The sequence below is a fragment of the Rhagoletis pomonella genome, unplaced genomic scaffold, assembly GCF_013731165.1.
Source record: "Rhagoletis pomonella isolate Grant_MI unplaced genomic scaffold, Rhpom_1.0 Rhpom_scaffold_00004, whole genome shotgun sequence".
In the NCBI taxonomy this organism is placed as follows: Eukaryota; Metazoa; Arthropoda; class Insecta; order Diptera; family Tephritidae; genus Rhagoletis; species Rhagoletis pomonella.
Window position 1 is genome coordinate 9304361 of NW_023458558.1, and position 20627 is coordinate 9324987.

At 35.2% G+C, this 20627-nt stretch overlaps 1 protein-coding gene across 2 annotated transcripts in view; it reads left to right on the forward strand.

The window, feature by feature from the left end:
- LOC118736957 (lateral signaling target protein 2 homolog) overlaps positions 1 to 19187 on the forward strand; it is a 67173-nt gene extending 47986 nt beyond the window's left edge. Inside the window, exons 2-5 of one of the 2 annotated variants that reach the window (XM_036467135.1) lie at positions 13996 to 14136; positions 14230 to 14970; positions 15058 to 16439; positions 16731 to 19187. In XM_036467135.1, coding sequence (XP_036323028.1) covers positions 13996 to 14136; positions 14230 to 14970; positions 15058 to 16439; positions 16731 to 17874 — 3408 coding nt within the window. In that variant the 3' untranslated portion in view covers positions 17875 to 19187. Of the gene's footprint in view, positions 1 to 13995; positions 14137 to 14229; positions 14971 to 15054; positions 16440 to 16730 lie in introns of both variants that reach the window. The other variant, XM_036467134.1, reaches the window with a different exon arrangement.
- Positions 19188 to 20627: the final 1440 nt, after the last annotated feature.

The window sequence follows — 20627 nt, forward strand, 5'->3', positions numbered from 1 at the left end:
AAAAATTGCCAAAAATCAACGCGATTTTCTAGCAACTTTAAACTTGCTTTTTTCTAAAAAACCTGAATAAAAAGTTGCAAATTTGTGTGCAAATTTATTAAAATTTCCTGAGTTTTGCACAAAGTTTAGAGATTTTATTATTATGTTTTCTGGTGTAGAATGAACAATATTTTTATAAAAAATTATCGGAAATAAATTAGAATAAAGAACTTTGCATATATTGCGAAAAATTCACGGTGCTAATACTTCTGTTCGGCACTGTACATATATTTGTAAAAGTACTTATCACCATACATTTTTAAAATATTTCTTTACTAAAGTCGTGCTTTGTTCACTACTTTGCAATTTTGATTTATTTCATAGGCTTATAAATTAAAGCAAAGTAGTAGATAGAAAACGAATCATCGAACAGCCACACAAATCTTATACTGAAATGAAATCCATACATAGTACATACACTAGGCGACATATTAAAGTGCACACCTTGTTCTATATTTATTATGAAAGCCATCAAAGTTTTAGACTTTTTATTCTGAATTTCTAGAAAATTTTCGAGTATGCAGTTTTGTAGCCCATTAATTTTTCGGATTTATTATTTATGAAGATATAGTTCATTCTATATATAAACCAAAGTCTCACACTTTATATAAAGTTCAAAAAAAAAAAGAATAATAATAATTTTCTACTTTTTATTCAGAATTTCTAGAAAATTTTTGAGTACTTATGCCGTTCGGTAGCCCATTAAATTTTAGTAAAGCAAAGTGCAAGTTTCAAGTCGCTAAAAATTATCGTTGATTTTTGTAGAATTTCTTTATGTAGGGTGTTGCGGATTTTCCCATATAAAAATTACACAAAAAATGCAAATGCGTAAAAAAATCCTAAAAAGCCAACGGTAATTTTTAGCGACTTAAAATTTGCGCTTTGCTTTACTAAAATTGAATGGGCTACCAAACGGCTTAAGTTCTCAAAAATTGTATAGAAATTCTGAATTAAAAGTTGAAAATTTTGATGATTTTTTTTTTTGAATTTTTGTGAACTTTATATAAACTGTGAAACTTTCATTTATATGGTTTTTATTTGGTAGAAAGAACTCTATTTTCATAAATAATAAATGCGAAAAATCGTTCTAACAAAAAAAATTGTGAATATTATCCTAGGCAAGGTGTGCACTTTAATTTGTCGCCTAGTGCACAGTTAATATACAGTGAAGGCATTGACAGCAGCGGCATGATTTGCATATTTATTTATATGTGTATATGTTGTATTTGTTCTCGCAATTCGATTACTAGTTCGATTAAATTCAGCGCACATTACAGAAGTCTGTTGGCCTCACCCCTTTTATGGTAATTTTTCTCGAGTATATATGCATACATACATACATAAATGCACTAAGTACTTACATACATACTTATGTACATATGTATGTGCTTTAATACAGAGTTATATGATTGTTTTTACACATGCTGTAGCATTGATGTAGTAAAACTTTTGTAAGCGATATGAATGTATCAATTTAATTGCTTTTTCTTGTCAAATAAATGCTTAATTGCCAAAGAGATTTAACCTCACTGAACTGCTTAGTACCAGCGACATTTTGTTAATTGCTGTTTGTCAAAAAGTTTTATTGAAATCTTACACTTTTTCTTAATTGGCGCCATGCGTCAATTAAACTCGTTATATGTACAGTGACTCCAATAAGTGTTCACATATTGATTTTTTATACATACAGAGTTATATGAAAAATAATAGGGACATTTGACCTACTTTGGCTATTTTTCTTTTGTTTGTTGAATTTTATTTTCCCTTTTTTTATAAAAATACAGTTCATTATTTAGCAAAAATTTCAAACCTTTTATACAACAAAATTTTACAAACCATTAACCGTTTTATTAAGACTTTTTATTTCTTTTTTGCTGACGGTCTCACACATTTTCTCCCATACAAAGTGTGTTCGAAAAGTTTTTTTTTGCATGGAAGAAAATAATAAACGTACCGGCAAACAAATATCAAAAATTAAAAAAAAAGTTGTAAAATTTTGTTGATTTTTATATTTTTTCTAGAAAGTTTGAAATCTACATTTATATGGATTTTATTAGTTAATGAGCTGTATTTCAAATTATATACAAAATTTAGAAAAATTCAACAAAATTCCGTCAAAATTTTGGCCTTTTTAATGTTTTATTAAAATCGACGTGATTTGCACCTTATTAAAATAAAATTGTATGGGCTATAAAACCGTATACCCGAACATTTTCTAAAAATTCAGATTAAAAATTGCGAAAGTTTTTAAACTTTGATTTGATAGTTTCGTTTAAAGCATAAACGAAATTCGAAATATTTAAACAAGTGCGACTACTATAACAAAACGTATAAATATTAACAAAATCTCAGCTGTGAGCGGAGTTATGATTTTACTCTGCATAAAACTGCTTCAAAGTACTAAACTTTCAAAATGGCTTGTGACAGCAGCGACGCTGCAGATTATTTGGCTTATGAAACTCCTTTAAGGCCAACGTCAAAGAAAGTATAAATCAATTCATCGACCAGTGCGGTTAAAGGTTCAGTTGGGATAGGTTAAGATGATTGCTCCAAACATTATGGACACTTTTGTTCCACAAGCATCAGTCCTTTGTGCCATCACTACGAACGGTAACACTTATCCTACGGCGAAACCGCTCTTGGTGAGGCCAACGCAAGAATCGTATACTGAACAATTTAACCGCAACGCAATTCAATATGGCCCAGTACTCCTATACGTCCGACTAGCCCACAAAAATCAGACGCAACTGAAAGAGACGCCAGTCATTCCCCTACTAGTTTTGTCAAAGACGCGCATCTGCTTTCTTAAAGCCTTAAAAACTATTAGTTCTCATTCGATCATCCCTAGAAAGGATGTGAGTGAAGAAGAGCTATTTGGTGCCAGTTTGGCACGGTGATCCGTTGAATGCCTCCAATTCAGGTAAGCGTTGCATGGTGTATCCTATATTTCCTAGTCAACAAGAGGAAATAAATGGTAGCCAGACGATGCAAGAATGGAGAGAGGCCATCCCAGCCGTTAAGGTATCAGAAGTAGCCATCGATTTGAGGAAACATATTAAATTCTCAACATTTAAAATTAGCAGCGAAGTAGGAAACATAGGGATTACACCCTAAATTTAAATAAAAACATAAATCTTATCAGCGTATATAGCCTGCCAAATACCACAAATGATCAATTTAAAAATGGTTTGGATAAAATATTTACACACACAAAAGATCTTACATGTCAAACATTAATTGTAGTCGATTTTAATGCAAAATGTACTAGTTGGGAGAAGCGTACAACAAATCGTAAAGGAAGCATGCATGCAGATTTTAATTTTTAGTGTATAATTGACGGATCGCCCACTTAAATATGCAGTAAATTCGCCAAATCTTTCAGCAATATCTATACAATACTACTTATGTCAATCACGATAATTCAACTGACCTAAATTTTTGTTTTTGAATTTCAAATAAATCCTTATACTTTGTGCTCACAGCTCATTGGTAATTGCCGGCTCTGTTGTCGCCAATTACCCACTGGTCTATAAAATGTAATTAAGCCTTCGTGTTGCACACGCAAGTAGGCGGATCTCATCATTGGGTAGTACTTAGCGTTCAAAATTTTCCACATTCGAATATCAGTCTGAAAACATATTTAGGCAGAGAGAGGGGCAATGAGACTACGAATGCATGAATGAAATTTTCCGCTTTTGCATTAATGAGCACATTCAGACCAGCGAATGTTTAATTGTTTATTTTCATTGCTTCTTGCTTCTGGCTTGTTTTTAGTTTTCTCTTTTTACTGTTTCTACTTCTAATTTTTCCTTTCTTTTATTTATATTTTTGCCAACGCGCTATTACGCCGTCATAGCATTTTGAGAGAAATTTTTGGTGCTGTTTGTATGCATGTATGTACATTAGACTGCATCACTTAAAAAAAGTTGCGGCTTTTCCGCCGGGATTACAAAATTTATTATATTTTAAAACGCCCACTAAAATATTTCGGAAAAATATTAAGATTTAAGCGAGCTGGACCGATTTGTAAATACCACCAAAAATGGAGTTTTTTATGAATAAAAATAGTTCCTTAAAGAACTTTTTGGAAAAAGTCCCCTCAGATAACAAAACAGATTAGGTTTAAAAAATCTGCTTAAAAATATTTAAAAATCTTTTCAACGGAATCGTAATAATGAGATTTTTGGTGCTGTTTTTTTTTTTTACTTTTTTCAAAGACCTATTTACGAAAAACTTAAATAACTGGGCCAAAACTTTTCTGATACTGGTTTTTATTTATGAAAAGCAGTACCGATTTTTTTTTTTTTTATATAGGTGTATGTAAGTACATATATACATAAATATGTACATATCTACATATTTCGAAAGCTTTGCCATTAAATCATCTTTTGGCGGCGACTGAAACCCGAGTGCCAGTGAAAATTGGAAAGTGACCATGAATGATGGCTCCCCACTTTTGATGGCTCTTTGCTGAATGACCAGCTGTGCAATGCCATGCAAACCATAAAAATATTGCCGTTTCAAGGCTGTGAACAAACAAAATATTTGCCTTCACTTTCATGGCTGCCTTCAAAGGCTATCTGTGGGTGATAATGAAATTAATATTGCTATGCCCAACGCTGCATTTACATTGATTGCTTTTGGCTTGCACCTTTTTGTTTTTTTTTTCCCCCCAACTTTTAATGATTTATTAAAAGCGATAATAATTCCGTTTAATTTTGCCACGCAAAAATAAATCTACATTTCCTGCAAATTGCTTGTCAATTCCACTGCCGCCTGCCTGCACACTTTCCTGTAATTATAACTTGTGATTCCCACTCACTCATATGCTCAGGATATGCATATGCGATTGAGTAGTTGGTCGCATTCTATTTGAGTTCTATTAAGTTTAGCTTGCTTCAATATGAATGCGATTTTCGTGTGCACTCGTGCAGCAAATTTTTATTTTTATTTTCTAGCCCAGTGCAGTAAAGCAATGACTCATTTTCAGATTCCCACCGATTAGCGATAATTGTTTTTTTTTTTTTTATTTGCCGAATACAATAAATGCGATGGGGGTTTTTTTATTATCGTTCAAAACACAACCAATGCAAACAAAATCATTTATAAATATTTATTTTATACGTCCACACAATAATAAAAATCTATTAAAGTCAGAACTTTGCCGACTTTTGAGCGTATAATATATCAAATGGTAAGCAAAAATCTCTCCGTCCCTCGGAAATGCCATACAGCGGTGGATACATAGGTCTCTCCATGCGTTTGGGGCAACAAAAGGTATACCAAAATTTAGAGCAAAAGCTTGACTAAATGCTTTCGACCGGCACAAAAATGTGTGTTCGCGTGACCCCGTTCAAGGTTGAAACGAGTTTCTTTATCTCATTTATTTTTACGTACTTATATAAAATTCTAACTTGGATAATTTCATCTACCATTCTGGCAAATATTAGCATTAGGAGTAAATAAGTTGGGTACTGAGCAACCTGCTGAAAGCCTAATGAAAAATTTGGCAGAGTGTTGTTAATAACGCCACGGCCATAAGTTTAAAAGCGGTTGTGTTGTGAAAATTATTTGTCTGCTGACATCTGAGTACATTGTCTGACTTATTAAGCGTCTCAGGAAGTTTTTATTATTACTCTTTCATTCAGTGTTAATGACTGTGAGGCTGATAAGACTTGCTTGTATTTTTCTGAAGGTTGTTGGGTTTACTCCTCACGTAAACAGGAAATCCAAGAAATGTATACATTTGGGAACATATTTCCTCTTAAACATAGCGTTGATGCCGCACTCCATTCAATTGTTTTTGACATTAAAAAATTCCACAGCCCTAATAGATTGCTGCTGTTAGTTTTTTCCCCCTGAAAAACCCTAAAAATATTCTACAGTGTTAAGATTACTGCAATTTGCATCACAACTCTTCAACTGGCATCCGTATTCAAAACTTAAAAGTGTAATGGTCTGTAGAGTACAGCTGAATCAAATCATCGGCATTTTCTGAGCTTCAATCGAAGCCTGAAGCGAACCGAGCCGTGGTTCCAGCGAATCGCTTTAAACATTTTCTAAGTCGTTCGCACCACAGAACCGAATCACATTGAATTTTAGAGTTTGTGGAAGTCCTGCTGTAGAGAACATCACCAGAACCAAAAACTACCAGACCAATTCTTCAATAAGTAAATGTCAAAAAGGAAATATTTACTCTGAAAATCAGACTGGTATAATATCAACAGACCACTGTAAAATTTCTACCCTTCAGCAAGCGGAAGCCAGAAGTGTATATTCCATCTGTATAATATGTACGATAAAGGTTCGATAATTCAGTGATAGTCCTCTAATTAAAAAGTTTCCTTAAGGTCCTCCAAATAAGTAATTGTTTCAGTGATGACCATTTATGTTTTTAGGTTAGGAACTGAGGACTAAATCAGGAGAATGTGCTCGATGGGGTAGTATGCTGGAGTCCGAGTATTCAAAGTACCGGGTTTGTTTAGTCCGACTCCAAGGAGAAGCGGGAATTTCTACCGGTTCCAGTTCTCGAAAAAGTGGTAACGGAAATCACGCCCTTTTTGAATCGAGGTTCGGTTCCGTTAGACCCGTTGTTTTTAGGTTCTTGTAAGAAGAGCACCGGTCGGTTCTCTAAAAGATCCGTTTCCCCGGTTCTTGCTTCTGGCCCTCTCTGTCGTACTACGCAACACCAGAGAACTGCACGAAAAAACCTCATACCTATTACGAAAAATATATGCCATTTAAAAAAAGAAAGCCATGTGGAAACGAATTTATTGGCTATTTTTCTTAACGTAATGGCACAGATATATTTCAATGACCAATTTTGTCATTAGAATTTGAGTCATTTAAAGACTAGTGAAAATCCGGCGTTACTCACTACTTTCCATAATGCGCAACAGTAATTTTTTAGTCTTTACCGAGTAAGTATCAAGTAATCGCGCTTTCAATTTCACGTTTCTCAGGCAAAGGAGTGTGTTTTGGCTGTTTAGAGATTCCCTTATGGATTAGTACTAAAATATTTGGCTCTGTCTACACCAGGATGTAGGTTTCGTACGTTTCATTCTTTTCCCAAATTTACCGTATATTTCGTACGTTCTGGCATAGACCAAAGGCAATGCTTTAGCGGAACTATAAAACTAATTCTTTTTCCGGCAAAAAAATTTCGATTTTCCCTCCCAAACTGGATATAAAAATGTGTCATACTTATTTACAAGTGTGTGTTCAATTCATTGAAATTTGTGATATACGTTTATGTACTTGTCATTTTGAACCCCTCCATATTGTCGGCTTAATCTACTACGCACTTACACACACACACACACACGCACGCATTCAACCGGTCATTGGCATGATTCTCGCAGCAGAGGGTTACTGCTTCCAGCAGGCAACCATGTCAATGCCATCAAAAGTCAGGCCTCGGTTTTATGTAAGATATAAATATTTCCATTTCAAGTGTGTCACGTGGACCCTTACACAAGCGGAGCGAGGGCGTTATTACTTGTAGTGGCTGTTAAATATGTAGGTAGTTGTATGAGTCACGCGCCGCGCGCTATGATTCGTTTGAGGTCAATAACGTTCAGTGACAGTAGTATAGGCCAACTGCCTAAGACACTTACATATGTACATACAAACATACCTAGTATCTAAATACTAACTCGTTGCTATATCGAAAATAAACATAAACATACAAGCAATTGGAGTATCAGGCGCAGTACCAGTAGTATGCAGGCGATCAAGCGTTTTAGTGCGCCTTAACGACTAATGTGCTGTTGGTTGGGTTTGGGACTTTATTCACACTTTTTCATTATTTTATTTCAACTTAACACTAATTTAGCGTAAATGCTGTTTGTTTTTTTCTTAACTGAAAGCTATTCAAAAACGACGCTTATCTTGATAAAAACGTTGTTAATTTTGTTTACTTATTCTCAGGCTTTTATGGCGTAGCACACACGCAAGTAATTTATTCACACATATGTATGTATGTATGTACATATGACGTTGGAGGAGCCATTGTAATTGTGTGTAATGAATGGATATTACGACATTGTTTATAATTATTATGTACTTACACGATTATTTATGCATATGCACTGTTGTTGTCATATTCCTCAGTACATTACATGTACATATGTTTCTGTATAATTTATTATGGTCGTTTGGGGTGAGTGGGGGGTTTCCCGCACCCTCTTGTTTTAGTGTGGACATTTTCAAGGAAGTACTGCGTTTAAAAGTACGTAGGACTTCATTTAATACTATCTACAAAAGTGATCCCAAAAAAGTTCAGAAATCACGGAAAATCCCGAATGAACACGAATTATCTCGAAAATTCCTGAAACCCCGAACTATCCCGAAAAATTTAACACGAATAATCCTTACAAATACTGAAAAAGTGAAGAAAGGCCTCGAAAAAATGCAAAGGTTCCTACTAAATATAATCCTGAATAGTAAAACAAGAAGAATCCCGAACGAATCATAAAAAATCCAGAGGAAATCTTGAAAAGTCTGGAAAAATTCCAAAAATCATAAATCATTTCATTATTTAGTCAGTCTTTTTTTAAAGCAAAAATGACCGATTATCACATCTTTTCCTGCATCGTGTAGTTTTTTGAAATCTAATTGGATTTTATTTACCTTAGTATTTAGCAGCTCCAAAATACCTAAGCTTTTTACTTTAGCATTTGGGCATCTCTAAATAATAAGTACAGTATAACCTCGATATTGCGAAGTTGAAGAAAATATCTATAGTTTCGTTAAATAAAAAATGCAAACATTTTTAAAAAATTCATTATAAGTAAAGCTTTGTTTTTTATTTTATAAATTTTAACTTTAGGTTTTGATCGAAAAAAGAAAAAGGTAAAGTTTTAACTGTTATTTTATATGAAAAAGTATAAAAAGTCATATTTTAATTGTTATACAATTTTAATTGTGATAAAATACCGGTAAAAATCGATTACTTATTGACTTTTGAAAAAAAAAAATCCAAAAACTTAAATCATTTACGATTAATACTCCTTAGCTAAAAGCATAAACAGACGGCAGCGTTGACCTGGCTCAACTCGGGAATTAACTGCAGTTGATCCGGATTAAGTCCGGAGGAGGTTATCAATTCGTCGGAATATTTTTATTTTTATTTTTTATTGTATGTTACCGCATAATTTTGGCCCACGTTAACCAATTTCGTTAACTCTCTTCATGAAGAAATTAACGGTACCCATAAATTTTTATATGAGAATTGAAGCCGGTTTTGTTTTATCTTCTTAAATTGAGTTTTCGAAAAGAAAACTGTTATTTTCGAAGAGCTGCGTTAAGAACTCAAAAGCTTCGTAACAAGACCTTGATTTTTTGCACCGCTTGTTTAATTTGAAAAAGCTTAGTGTATGCATACATATGTACATACACATGTACTACATCCACCTCTTTAACAGTAGCCTCGGTTTCTTCCAAATTACTATAATTAATAAAATTGTAAATTTTTTTCTGTGCAAGCATTAATGGTAGCTAAAGTACTTTGTGCTTGAAATTCAATTGTAATTATTTACTTTAAATCGCATTTACTTTTGTTTTTTTTTGTTTTACTTGCAATTTTTTTCTGCCTTTTTCACTTTGCAACCAATTTGGCTTTCGTTTTATGCGCTCGCACACATACATACATATGTATGTATATATCGTAAATTTTTTCTTCTCTTTCGATTTACCGGTTTTATGCGAAATAACAACGTTTTTTTGCGAACTGCGCAATTTACTGCCAATACAAAAAGCAAACAAAATAAAGAAACACACGCATACAGGCAACTCGAGTTTGCATTCACCGCTATCCAATCAGCCAAATAACTGCCAAACGGCCAACAATCGAGCCGCAAAGTCAACCAGCTAGCAGCTAACGAACAAATCAGTCAGTTAGTCAGCCAACTTAAATAATTAGATACATACAGTGACTCAAATAAATGACAACGTGTTGATTTTCTTCAAATATTCGTAATGTTTTTCGAGATACTTTTTTTTTTTGTTATTTTTATATGAAAATATCGTCTAAACTTGTGACCAAAACCGTGTAAATCACAGCTTTAAACTTTATACAAAATTCAACAAATTTTCATCAAAAATTATTAAGTATGCAGTTTTATAGCCCATACGATTTTAGTCTAGCGAAGTGCAAGTTTCAAACGGCTAAAAAATCGCGTTGATTTTTGAGAATTTTTTTTTTTTTTGGTGGCGGATTTTTGCACTTTTTTCATGTACATAAGTATGAATTTCTTATGACATAAAACGCGGGAGCCGTCAGCAACAAAATTTCAAAATATCAACGCAAGTTTTTGTAAATTGCGCTTATTATATTAAAAATCCCGAAAAAAGTAGCCTCCAAAAAAAAAATTCTCAAAAATCAACGCGATTTTTTAGACATTTGAAACTTGCACTTCATATGGGCTATAAAACTGCATACCAAAAAATCTTCTAAAAATTCAGAATAAAAAGTTGAAATTTTGATGAAAGTTTGTTTAATTTTCCTAAAATTTGTTTAATTTTACTAAAATTTGTTTAATTTTCCTAAAATTTGTATAAAGTTTGAAACTGTAATTTACGCAGTTTTGGTTAAAGCTTAGACGATATTTTTATATAAGAATAACAAAAAAAATGTATCTCGGAAAACATTACGAATATTCGAAGAAAAGCAACACGTGGTCATTTGTTTGAGTCACTGTATATGTACCCTGCAGGAAATGTATCTAACTATAAGCTAACTTTAAGTTGATTAGGAAGGAGCCAAATGTCACTATTATCAAGTTATATATTTCATAGAAATCCCGCAAAAAACGGCTTAATTTTTATCAATTGATAATTTTTTTCTGCAGGGTACTACCGCAAATATGTTATACATTTGTATGTATGTGCGAAATTTACTTAACTCATTTGCTGGTTGTATACAAATTTTCCTTCTTTTTTTTCTTAAAAAGTTAATTCAATGTTTAAATAGTCGCGCAAAAATAAAAACAAGAAAAACATAACAAGTTCAACAGCTTTTTTTTACTTTTGAAATTCTCTGGACATTTTCTTTTGACTTTGCTGCTGGCTTTTAACGCTTTGTTTTGCTCCAACATTTATATCCATCTACTTATGCTCCACACTTACGCAGTGATTGTGTGTGTGTGTGTGTGTGTGTGTGTGTGTGTGTGTGTGTGTGTATAAAAACCACGTCTTAAGACTGTGTGCTTTTGACTTTTGGCCAGCTTCTCTTATGTTTGTACATCATATTGTTGTTGTAGTTTTGTTTGTATGTAATGTATGTAGCTATGAAAATGTTTATAGCGAGAAGGTGATCGCCAATAACCTGATTGAATGTTAAAACTCCGTTGTGGCGTCAACGGTTTATCGCCATTGTGATGGCATTTGTCAACTGTTTTGATTTATTGTGGACTGTCTTGGCCAACAATTAGTCGGTTGTAGTCAGTTTACTTCTTCGCAAGTGTGATTAAAAGGTGTCGCGACATATTTTTCGTGGGCACACACACACATCTACATTTGTATGTTAATCTGTACATACATACCCTGCAGAAAAAAAAATTATTAATTGATAAAAAATAATCAACTTGTAGTTGGCTTTTTTTGCGGGACTTTTATAAAATATATAACTTGCAGTTAGCTACAAAAAGCTAACTTGAACCTAGTCCACAAGTAATGTAGGAGTAGTTTTAATATTCTCATACAAATTTTACTTTGAATATATTTTCTTTTTGCACTTCACAAATACTTTTTTCGAATTCAGAACAAATAAAAGGAAGATCGAAATTTTATATTATCATTTCCAATTTATGTATGTCTGACGGAGTTCGTATATGGAATCACCAGCTAATAATATGTAAACAAACATGTAATTTAATAAAATAAAGTAAATAATTAAAAAAGTAAAAAGATTATATATATTGTTATATAGTTAGTTAGCTTGTTCATACGTATTGGATGGATGTAAATTCATACATAGCTGTTAAGAAATTGGGAAAAAAGTTAGTTATCCGGTACATCGATATTTCTGGTTGGCCTCATTCATCGCGTACTTCTCTCTGTCTTTGACTTATAAAACTGAAATTTAGTGTGGGTTTATTTCATTATATTTATTTCCACTTTTTATATTTATATTTATCTATATTTATTTTACTTTACTTTATTTTATTTTTTTTTCAATTTTCTACTTGGTTTTTAATTTTTAATATTTTTTTTATTTTTAATTATATTTTAAAATTTTTAATTTATTTTTATTTTTTAAATAAAGTTTAATTTTCTAAATTAATTTTTATTTACCAACTTTTTTTTTGTTTTTTTTTTTTCGTATACATTTTTAGTTACTCCACATTTATGTACGCACATGCAAACATATGTACATATAACTAAGTTACTGTTTTAGTGCATTTTGGCATACACATTATTATTCATTTAGAAACCCTGATTTATTCTTATTTTTTTTTTTTGTAGATCTCTCCTGCAGCTAAGCGTATGCCTCGTCTTTTATTAATTTTCACATAGGCATTTCAGTCGCTTCAGTTTGAAATCTTTTGCACTCGTACATTCAAATCTTAAGCAGAGATTTAATTATTTTGAGATTCTTTTATGAACTTCTTTTTCCGCATGCTTACATATACACATATAAACATGTACGTACATCCATACAGTGACTCAAACAGGTGACCACGTGTTAATTTTTTGAAATATTCATAATGTTTTTCGAGTTAAATTTTTGTTGTTATTTTCTATAAAAATATTGTCCAAGCTTTAACCAAAACCATATAAATCACAATTTCAAACTTTATAAAAAAACTAAGAAGACAAAAAAATCATCAAATTTTCCTCGAAATTTCCGATTTCAAATCTGAGTGTGTAGAACACTTTTGGGTATGCAGTTTTATAATCCATACAATTTTGGGGTATAATTTTTTTTGCGAGAACGCTCGCAACGAAATTTCAAAAAATTAACGCCGGCTTTGTTGTATATTTATATAAAAAAAACCTAAAAGCAGTTTAAAAAATCAACGCGATTTTTTAGCCGGTTGAAACTTGCACTTGACAAGACTAAATTTGTATGGGCTATTAAACTGCATACCTACCCAAAAATGTTCTAAATATTCAGATTAAATAGTTGAAATTTTTGATCAAAATTTGTTGAAAAGTTTGAATCTTTGGTTAAAGCTTGGACGGCATTTTTTATAGAAAAATAACTAAAAACGTTTAGCTCGAAAAACATTGATTATTAAAAAAACAAAAAAAAAATCAACTCGTGGCCCCTGTTTTGAGCCACTGTATATTTCTATGTAGTTTTTTTATTACTTCGCTTTCCGTTCGACATTTTGTATTTCTTTTTTGTTCCTCTTTTTAAGCGACGTTGTGACGTCTTTCGCGTTGCTTCCTTTATAGTCATTCATGGTTTTTTTTTTTTATTGTGCATGCGTTTAATTTCTGTATTTATTGACCCATCGTTTGCCCTCGTCAGCATATGTTTGCCTAAAAACTTGATAATTAATTGATTAGTTTGTGTGATTGTTTACATTGCGTGTATGTAGGATGATTTAATAATTGACTTGGAAAATATATTTATATACACATCAATACAAACGTAGTTGCAAATTTTGCAAATTTTGAATGGCGATTTTCACCAACACTTCAGCACACATTAACACCTTCGGAAGCTTGGTAATTTTTGTGTATGTCTATTTATTTTGCTTAACTTGAAAATTTTTCGACTATGATGAATTACATACATAGGTACAGTGGCGTAGCCATGATTTCGGGTAGGGGGAGGCGGGGATAAGATTACATGCAGCTTGAAGCTATTCAATCCAAGTGCTAAAATCCTTGCTAAAATTGCAGATTCTTCAAACGTTTAATAAAATTAAGCTACTCTCTGTTCGTGGCGAAATATACTGGCATAACATAATTTTAAACTCTTAACCCTTTTTTTTTTGCTTTCAGGCGGATGATAAATCACTACTTGCACGCTTCTATCATGCAGATCGGTCACTCACAGCCGTCGCCAGCGAACTGGATAGTTTCGATGGGCGCGCAGAGCCAGATCGTTGTTCGCGGCTTGTCAGTCGGCTGCGCCAGGGACAGGTACATATATATGTCTTTAATTTAAACCCAAACACACATATTTTTTTACTAAGTAATTTGTGATTTTACAATTTCATATTCAACCAAAAAAAGGACAAAGTACTCGCCATCACCAATTTGATTATGGAAGAGTTGCTCGGTGATGAACGCCATCCGCGTGCGTTTCGCGCCAAATTTCCCGAAGAAGTGTTGCAAGAGAATCTTGCCGGCCAATTGTGGTTCGGCGCCGAGTGCCTTGCTGCCGGTTCATCGATAATGCATCGTGAACAGGAAAGCAAAGAGATGCGTCCATTGGCACAGGCCGTCACAAAGAGTTTGGGTACAGTGCGCAGTCTGTTGCGTGATCAGTGCCTTCGCAACAATGTGCCGAACAGCAAAACATTGCGTTTGGATATTAACGATTCGGGCACAGAGCAATTGTATGAGAGTTTGAAGATTTTTGATCGTTTATTTGCCGAATTCGAATTACGTTACGTCAGCGCTATGGTGCAGGTTAAGACAAAGGAGGAGTATGAAATGCAGGAGCTAATTTGTGTACTCTTCTCAGAGACACTGCAACGCGCAATTAAATTGGGTCTAATTGATCAGGACAAAGTAGATACATTCGATCCTGCTTTAATGTTTTCCATTCCACGATTGGCTATTATTACCGGGTTGGTCGTCTATCCGAAAGGGCCGCTGAATATGGATATGTCAGCAGATCAGCTGTCGGAGATGTTTCGACCCTTTCGCACGATACTCATAAAAATTCGCGACCTACTACGTACGCTGAGCAAAAGTGAATTGCAGCAGCTGGAAAAACTTTTGTGCACCAATGAAGATATTCAATTGAATGTGAGTGCGATTGCTTTGCGTTTTGTGCAGACCAGGGTCCTTTAGTTAAATTTACTAATTTCTTCTATTTGTAATTCTTTTTAGCAGCCAGTTGGCCACAGCAGCATTGAAGCGCCGAGTGAGGATCAACAGAATAACAATAGCAACACAACTATTAGCACAAGTACTAGCACAAAAAATCCCTCAAGTAGAACAGAAGAGTTCACAGAACCAGAATTGGAGCAACGAAACAATAATTTAAGTAGCACACGGCCCAGTGCCGAAAATTGGACCCCACCACTCCCCGCCGCCGAGTCAGGCACAAGAAGTTCAAAAGATGATTTAAGAACAGTTGGTTCGAAGTCACGTTGTGGCTCTTGCAGTCGACACTCAGTCTCCTCAGCCTCTGGTGACAGTTCAGTACTTTCCACACCCGCCGCTTCACCTACCCCATCACATTCAATTGCGTCTACAACATCTGCTGTAACCAATAGCTCCACTACCTCACCTGCAGACTGGTCCGATGATGAAGATGACGATGATGAGGACGAAGACGAAGACGACGATGGCGATGATGATATTCTCATCAATGCAGATGATGAGGCTGAACTCGATGAAGATGATGATAATGAGGTAGTGATTGGTGATTGTGAAAACGAAGACATTGTATCTGCTGATTGCGCCTCGGGTTATCTCATTCCAAATACAAATTTCGGCAATCTTTTGCAACCCCAAGATGTTCCTTTGACAGGCAACTTTATTGCCAGTGAAGATGACGCGTCCAGTAATGCCAATGTTGAGGTGGAAGATGAGCGCGCTTTTTCAGATGTACCCACCACTAGCGCGGCATTGAGGCGACTACGCCTCAGCAATCAAACTGAACACTCTGCCATGCAAAGTGGCGATAAAGCGACAATAATCGCGCCAACAGCAGCTACAACTATAACACTTTCACCAAAGTCATCTCTTTCGAGTGGCAGTAGTGAAACTGATAAATTGTCTGCCTGTAGCTGTGAGTCTCCGTCATCCTCGTCGACGCAAAGCAAAAAGAGTGAAGTAAGTGGGAAAGAGACAACCCAACGTCACTCTAGCAGTCATCATCACCGTCACCTTGATCATAGCTGCTCGGCGGCAAGACCACATAAAACTCACAGTCATCATACGCACGGTAGCCCTCCTTTTCGACACCAAAATCAACATCACCATCACCATCATCATCATCGGCGTAATCGAAGAGGCAGTGATCACACAACGAAGGCGAAAAGCAGCGCAGCTGAGGATTGCGTTAGTAACGACGCAACCACTCAACAGCTAGGAAACTCGGATAATGTGAAAGAGTTCAACAAGTCGAAGACGACTACTTGTAACAACAGCTCCTCGAGCGCAGATAGCAGCACGGCATCTTCGCTGTCCGATGGCGTTGTTGATGCGCACCAACAACCTAACGAAGTTAATCAGGCTATAAAGGTGTCCACCCGCAAGAGATTTAAGTAAGTTTATGTGTATGCTTTTAAATTATTGAAGTGAAACTTCTCTGACGTCGGTGGTGAACTAAAAAAATCGTCATAAATAAATGTGACACCTGGGATGCAATGGAAGTGCATTTCTCTTCATTCTTCCATATCTCCCTCTCTTGCCAGCTGTATGAATATTAAGAGCTACGCCACGATTTAAGGATTTAAGATGCATAAGATAAAAGTAATTCGAGAGAAGTTTCACTTCCGTAGTGTCTCGCAGGCGCACTTAATTAAATTTTTTATTTCATATTTTTATTCTTTTAGAACTATTGAAAATCTTCTCCATCGCCTTTTTGTTTGCATTGCCGGAGTGGCTGATCAACTGCAGACCAATTTTGCAGCTGATTTACGTCAAATACTACGCAGTGTGTTCCTTATGAATATGTCACCCGTGCAGGAAGAGCTCGACATACCCGAAAAACCAAAGGAATCGGAACTTTTTGAGTTCCGTGCTTCCGAACAGGATGTGATACAGGAGAATGCCGGCTCCAACCAGAGCATTTATTCAGCAGAGGAAGTCAATCCCGAGCTGGACAATGTGTTCCACAACAGTAGCGGTAGTGGTTCCGGCAGCGGTAATAACAGTAGCAGCAGCAACAGCAGCAGCAGCAGCGGCGCTAGCGTCAGCGTCAGCAATAGCAATAATCGGCATTCCCTTGGTGGCGCCATACAGCGTGGCAATACCATAGATGTATCAGATCCGAATGTTGTGTCGTCCGGTGTGTCCGTGGGGCGCACGCATGTCAGTCGCAGCCGCAGTTTGGGTGATCACGATCACAGTGATATAGGCGCGACACCTGCCACATCGTCCGCCACAACGACGGTCGGCCTTCAAAGTAGTCGCCGCTTAAGCGCTTACATCAGTGGACAGCGGCAACGCCGAAATCGAAATGATTCAGTGGATAGCACTTCGCCCATCTCATCCAGCTCTTCATCATCTGCCTCGTCCGAAAGCAATTCACCAGTTAGTCAGCGCGCTTCAATACCCAACCCAGCTAGCAGTAACAACAATAATAATCTAACAGCAACAAGAACGTCACCACCGTCTGCTGCTGCCGCTGCCGCTGCCGCTACTAGTATGCGCACCGCCAGCATAAATACACGCCTGTCCCCGCCCGCTTGGGTGCCGGACGATAAGGCGCCGCGTTGCATGGCTTGTCGCACACAGTTCACAGCATTCCGCCGTCGCCATCACTGTCGCAACTGCGGTGGCGTATTCTGCGGTGTCTGTTCGAATGCATCGGCACCATTACCCAAATATGGACTGACAAAGGCAGTACGCGTATGCCGTGATTGCTATGTGCGTGAGGTGCGCGCCAATACCACTGTCACTGGTGGCGGCGCTGGGCGTAGCACTGTCATATCGCCGCGGGCAACAGCGGCAGCAGCAACAGCTGGCGGGTCGTAGAAAGGCGAACTGCAGCAATGGGTAGGGCTCAGAGGGAGCTCACTCGCGGAACTGATAAAAATGAAAAGCTAGGCTTTCGTATTGCTTTACTGCTGCTTTACCATACTTTGCCACGCGTCGTCTGTGGAACATTATAATCTAAATGATTTTCGATTTTTGTTTGTTTAATTTTAAATTGTGAAAAGTTACACAATGCAAATGTGTAAATATGAATTGTATTGGACTTTTAAGTTAGCGACAATTACAACTGTGTGTTTGTTGTAAGCCAGAATAGCGTTTACAATTAACAAATCGATGTCAACAATTCAGATAATGATGTTTGCGTAAGGGGGTACAGTTCCATAGGTAGACTGTTACTAAACTGTTTTTTTTTTTTTTTTTTGGAAATAGGAGCAATGTATTAGCTTTGAGCTAGAACACCGGCATGCGTTTTGCCTAAATTATGCATTTCCAGTTGTTTCGTATAACAAATTATAACACTACGATTCCATAAAAACAAAGATATTTAATTGAGACAGCAAAATGCAGCATTTTTGTGAATTTTCAAACTCAAATATTTTTTAATCATTTCGTGTAAAACGTATTAGATTCAGCGCAGAATCCCGTCTCGGAAATTTTCATATTCAGCTTACGTTTGTGTTTGTGATATAACAATGCAATTTCTTTTAAAATTAATAACTTGTTCCTAGCTCAGGTCTAAATACCCTCCTAGCAGAAAACTGCTTGCGCATACATTTGCATACGGTTTGGATTTTTGATTAACATATTTCTTTTTTTTTTTTTTGTTTCAAAAATACAAGTTTGATTTAAGTTTTATCAAACATTCGCATATGTAGTAAAAGAGTCAGCAACCACAGTGTATGTATGTATTCCTATGTACAACTTAGAACTTGGTCTATTTTTGTATAACTTAGTATTTAATGAAATTTAAAACAATAAAAACATAACTGATGAACATAGACAACTGTTAGTTTTGTAGTAATAAGAAGTTTTTGTATTGCATTTTTTAGTGAAGAGGAAACTAAAAATAATTTTTTAACAAAAACTGAAAATAAAAATATTAAGACACGCCCATATCTGTTTTATATTGCATAATTGTGTTTCTGAGATGCGTGCGGCCGAAAGTAATGAGATGATAAGAGAAAGTGTGAAAATAGTGTAGTATAGGAAATTTCTGAAATAAGTTGAGTTCTGATATTTTGGGTATTCTATCAATTATATTAATACATACACATTTTCTTTGCAATAGTAAGTAAATATGAATTAAACACATATAGCCTTACTTTTTTATTGCATTGCTTTTGTAAAAAAAATATGTATAAATATGTAATATGTATGTGTATTCGCGCTTGTGTGTATTCGCTGTATCCTGCGTAAGTGTAACTGGACGAGCGTTTGGTTGTTGTTAAGTACATGTGTGTTTGATGTACCGCTAACAACAACAAATCACACGCTCATGCAGTTACGATTACACCATATACAACGAATACACATAAGAGGGAATTCCCCTATTAATTAATTTCCTATGTGACTCGCTGAAGTGTCTTAACATTCGTATGTATGTATACGCGTTTACTTGACTTCAATTTATCTTTGATTTTGTTTAGTTGATATTTACCCATACATGTATAATTGTTTTAATTTTTCAACATTTTCGCTATTGTAATGTATTAGTTGTAATGACACTTAAATGGCATTCGCTGGAAACTAACAATTTGTATTGCATTTGTTAGGCGTTAAATAAAAAAAAAAATAAATAAACAAAAAAAAATTATTTAATGACTATATAACGAAATGGCCGAAAAAACTGCTATAAAAAAAATATACGTATTTACAAATTCAACTGTCAACAATAATTTTATGTTGCTAAAATTGATTATTATTTTTTTTTTTATATGAAATGTGAAGAATTTTGTGATCTAAAAGTTTTGTTTTACTCTTATTTCGCTGATCTGCGATTTTCCTTGTAATACCTAAAAAAAACTACCAATTTCCAAAATTTTATTGTATACTGGTGAATCGTAAAACTAATTTGTTTAAAAAAATTAAATAAATAAGTATATATACATTATATACACAAAACAATGTAAAAATGAAAGATCGTGTTTAATTTTTGTCGAATCGTTATTAGAAATACCGTTCTGTTACCGAATAGCTGTGGATCGGGAAGGCGGTACCTCAATTTGATTTAGTTCCGATAATTGGACCATGAAGAAATTAACGGTACTCTGAAATATTATGCTATAATATGCGATACTTTGGGGTTTGATGGTAAGGACGACAAATTCAGTTTCAGATGCCGGAATACTATGCTTTTTTCATACTCCAAACATTTTAGAAACTAAGGTCTTGGAGCAGATATTTACATATTGCCCATTAAGGGAGGCAAAAGGTGAACGGCGAATGTCTGCTCGTAGGTAAGAAGGAGAGCTCCGAGGACCACTGTTCGATATCGGCGTTCACCAAGAGTATTGAAAGTAAACGGCCATGTCTAAAATCTGGTTCGCTTTTTAGCCACATGGGGCCTTAGCGTTGCCGCTGCAACATCGACGGCGTCTCCACTAAGAGGTCAAGCTGCAATTATGCATTTACGCTTAATAATCAGAACATTTTATGGACCTGTCAGAACATCGCACTAGCATGGGATGCCTTCTCATGTTGCTTGAACACATCTGAAAACGAGGCCTTCGTGCTGCCGCTTAAGGAAGAATATCGCCTCGTCCTGAGTTTCGCCTGAAAACAAATTCACCCCA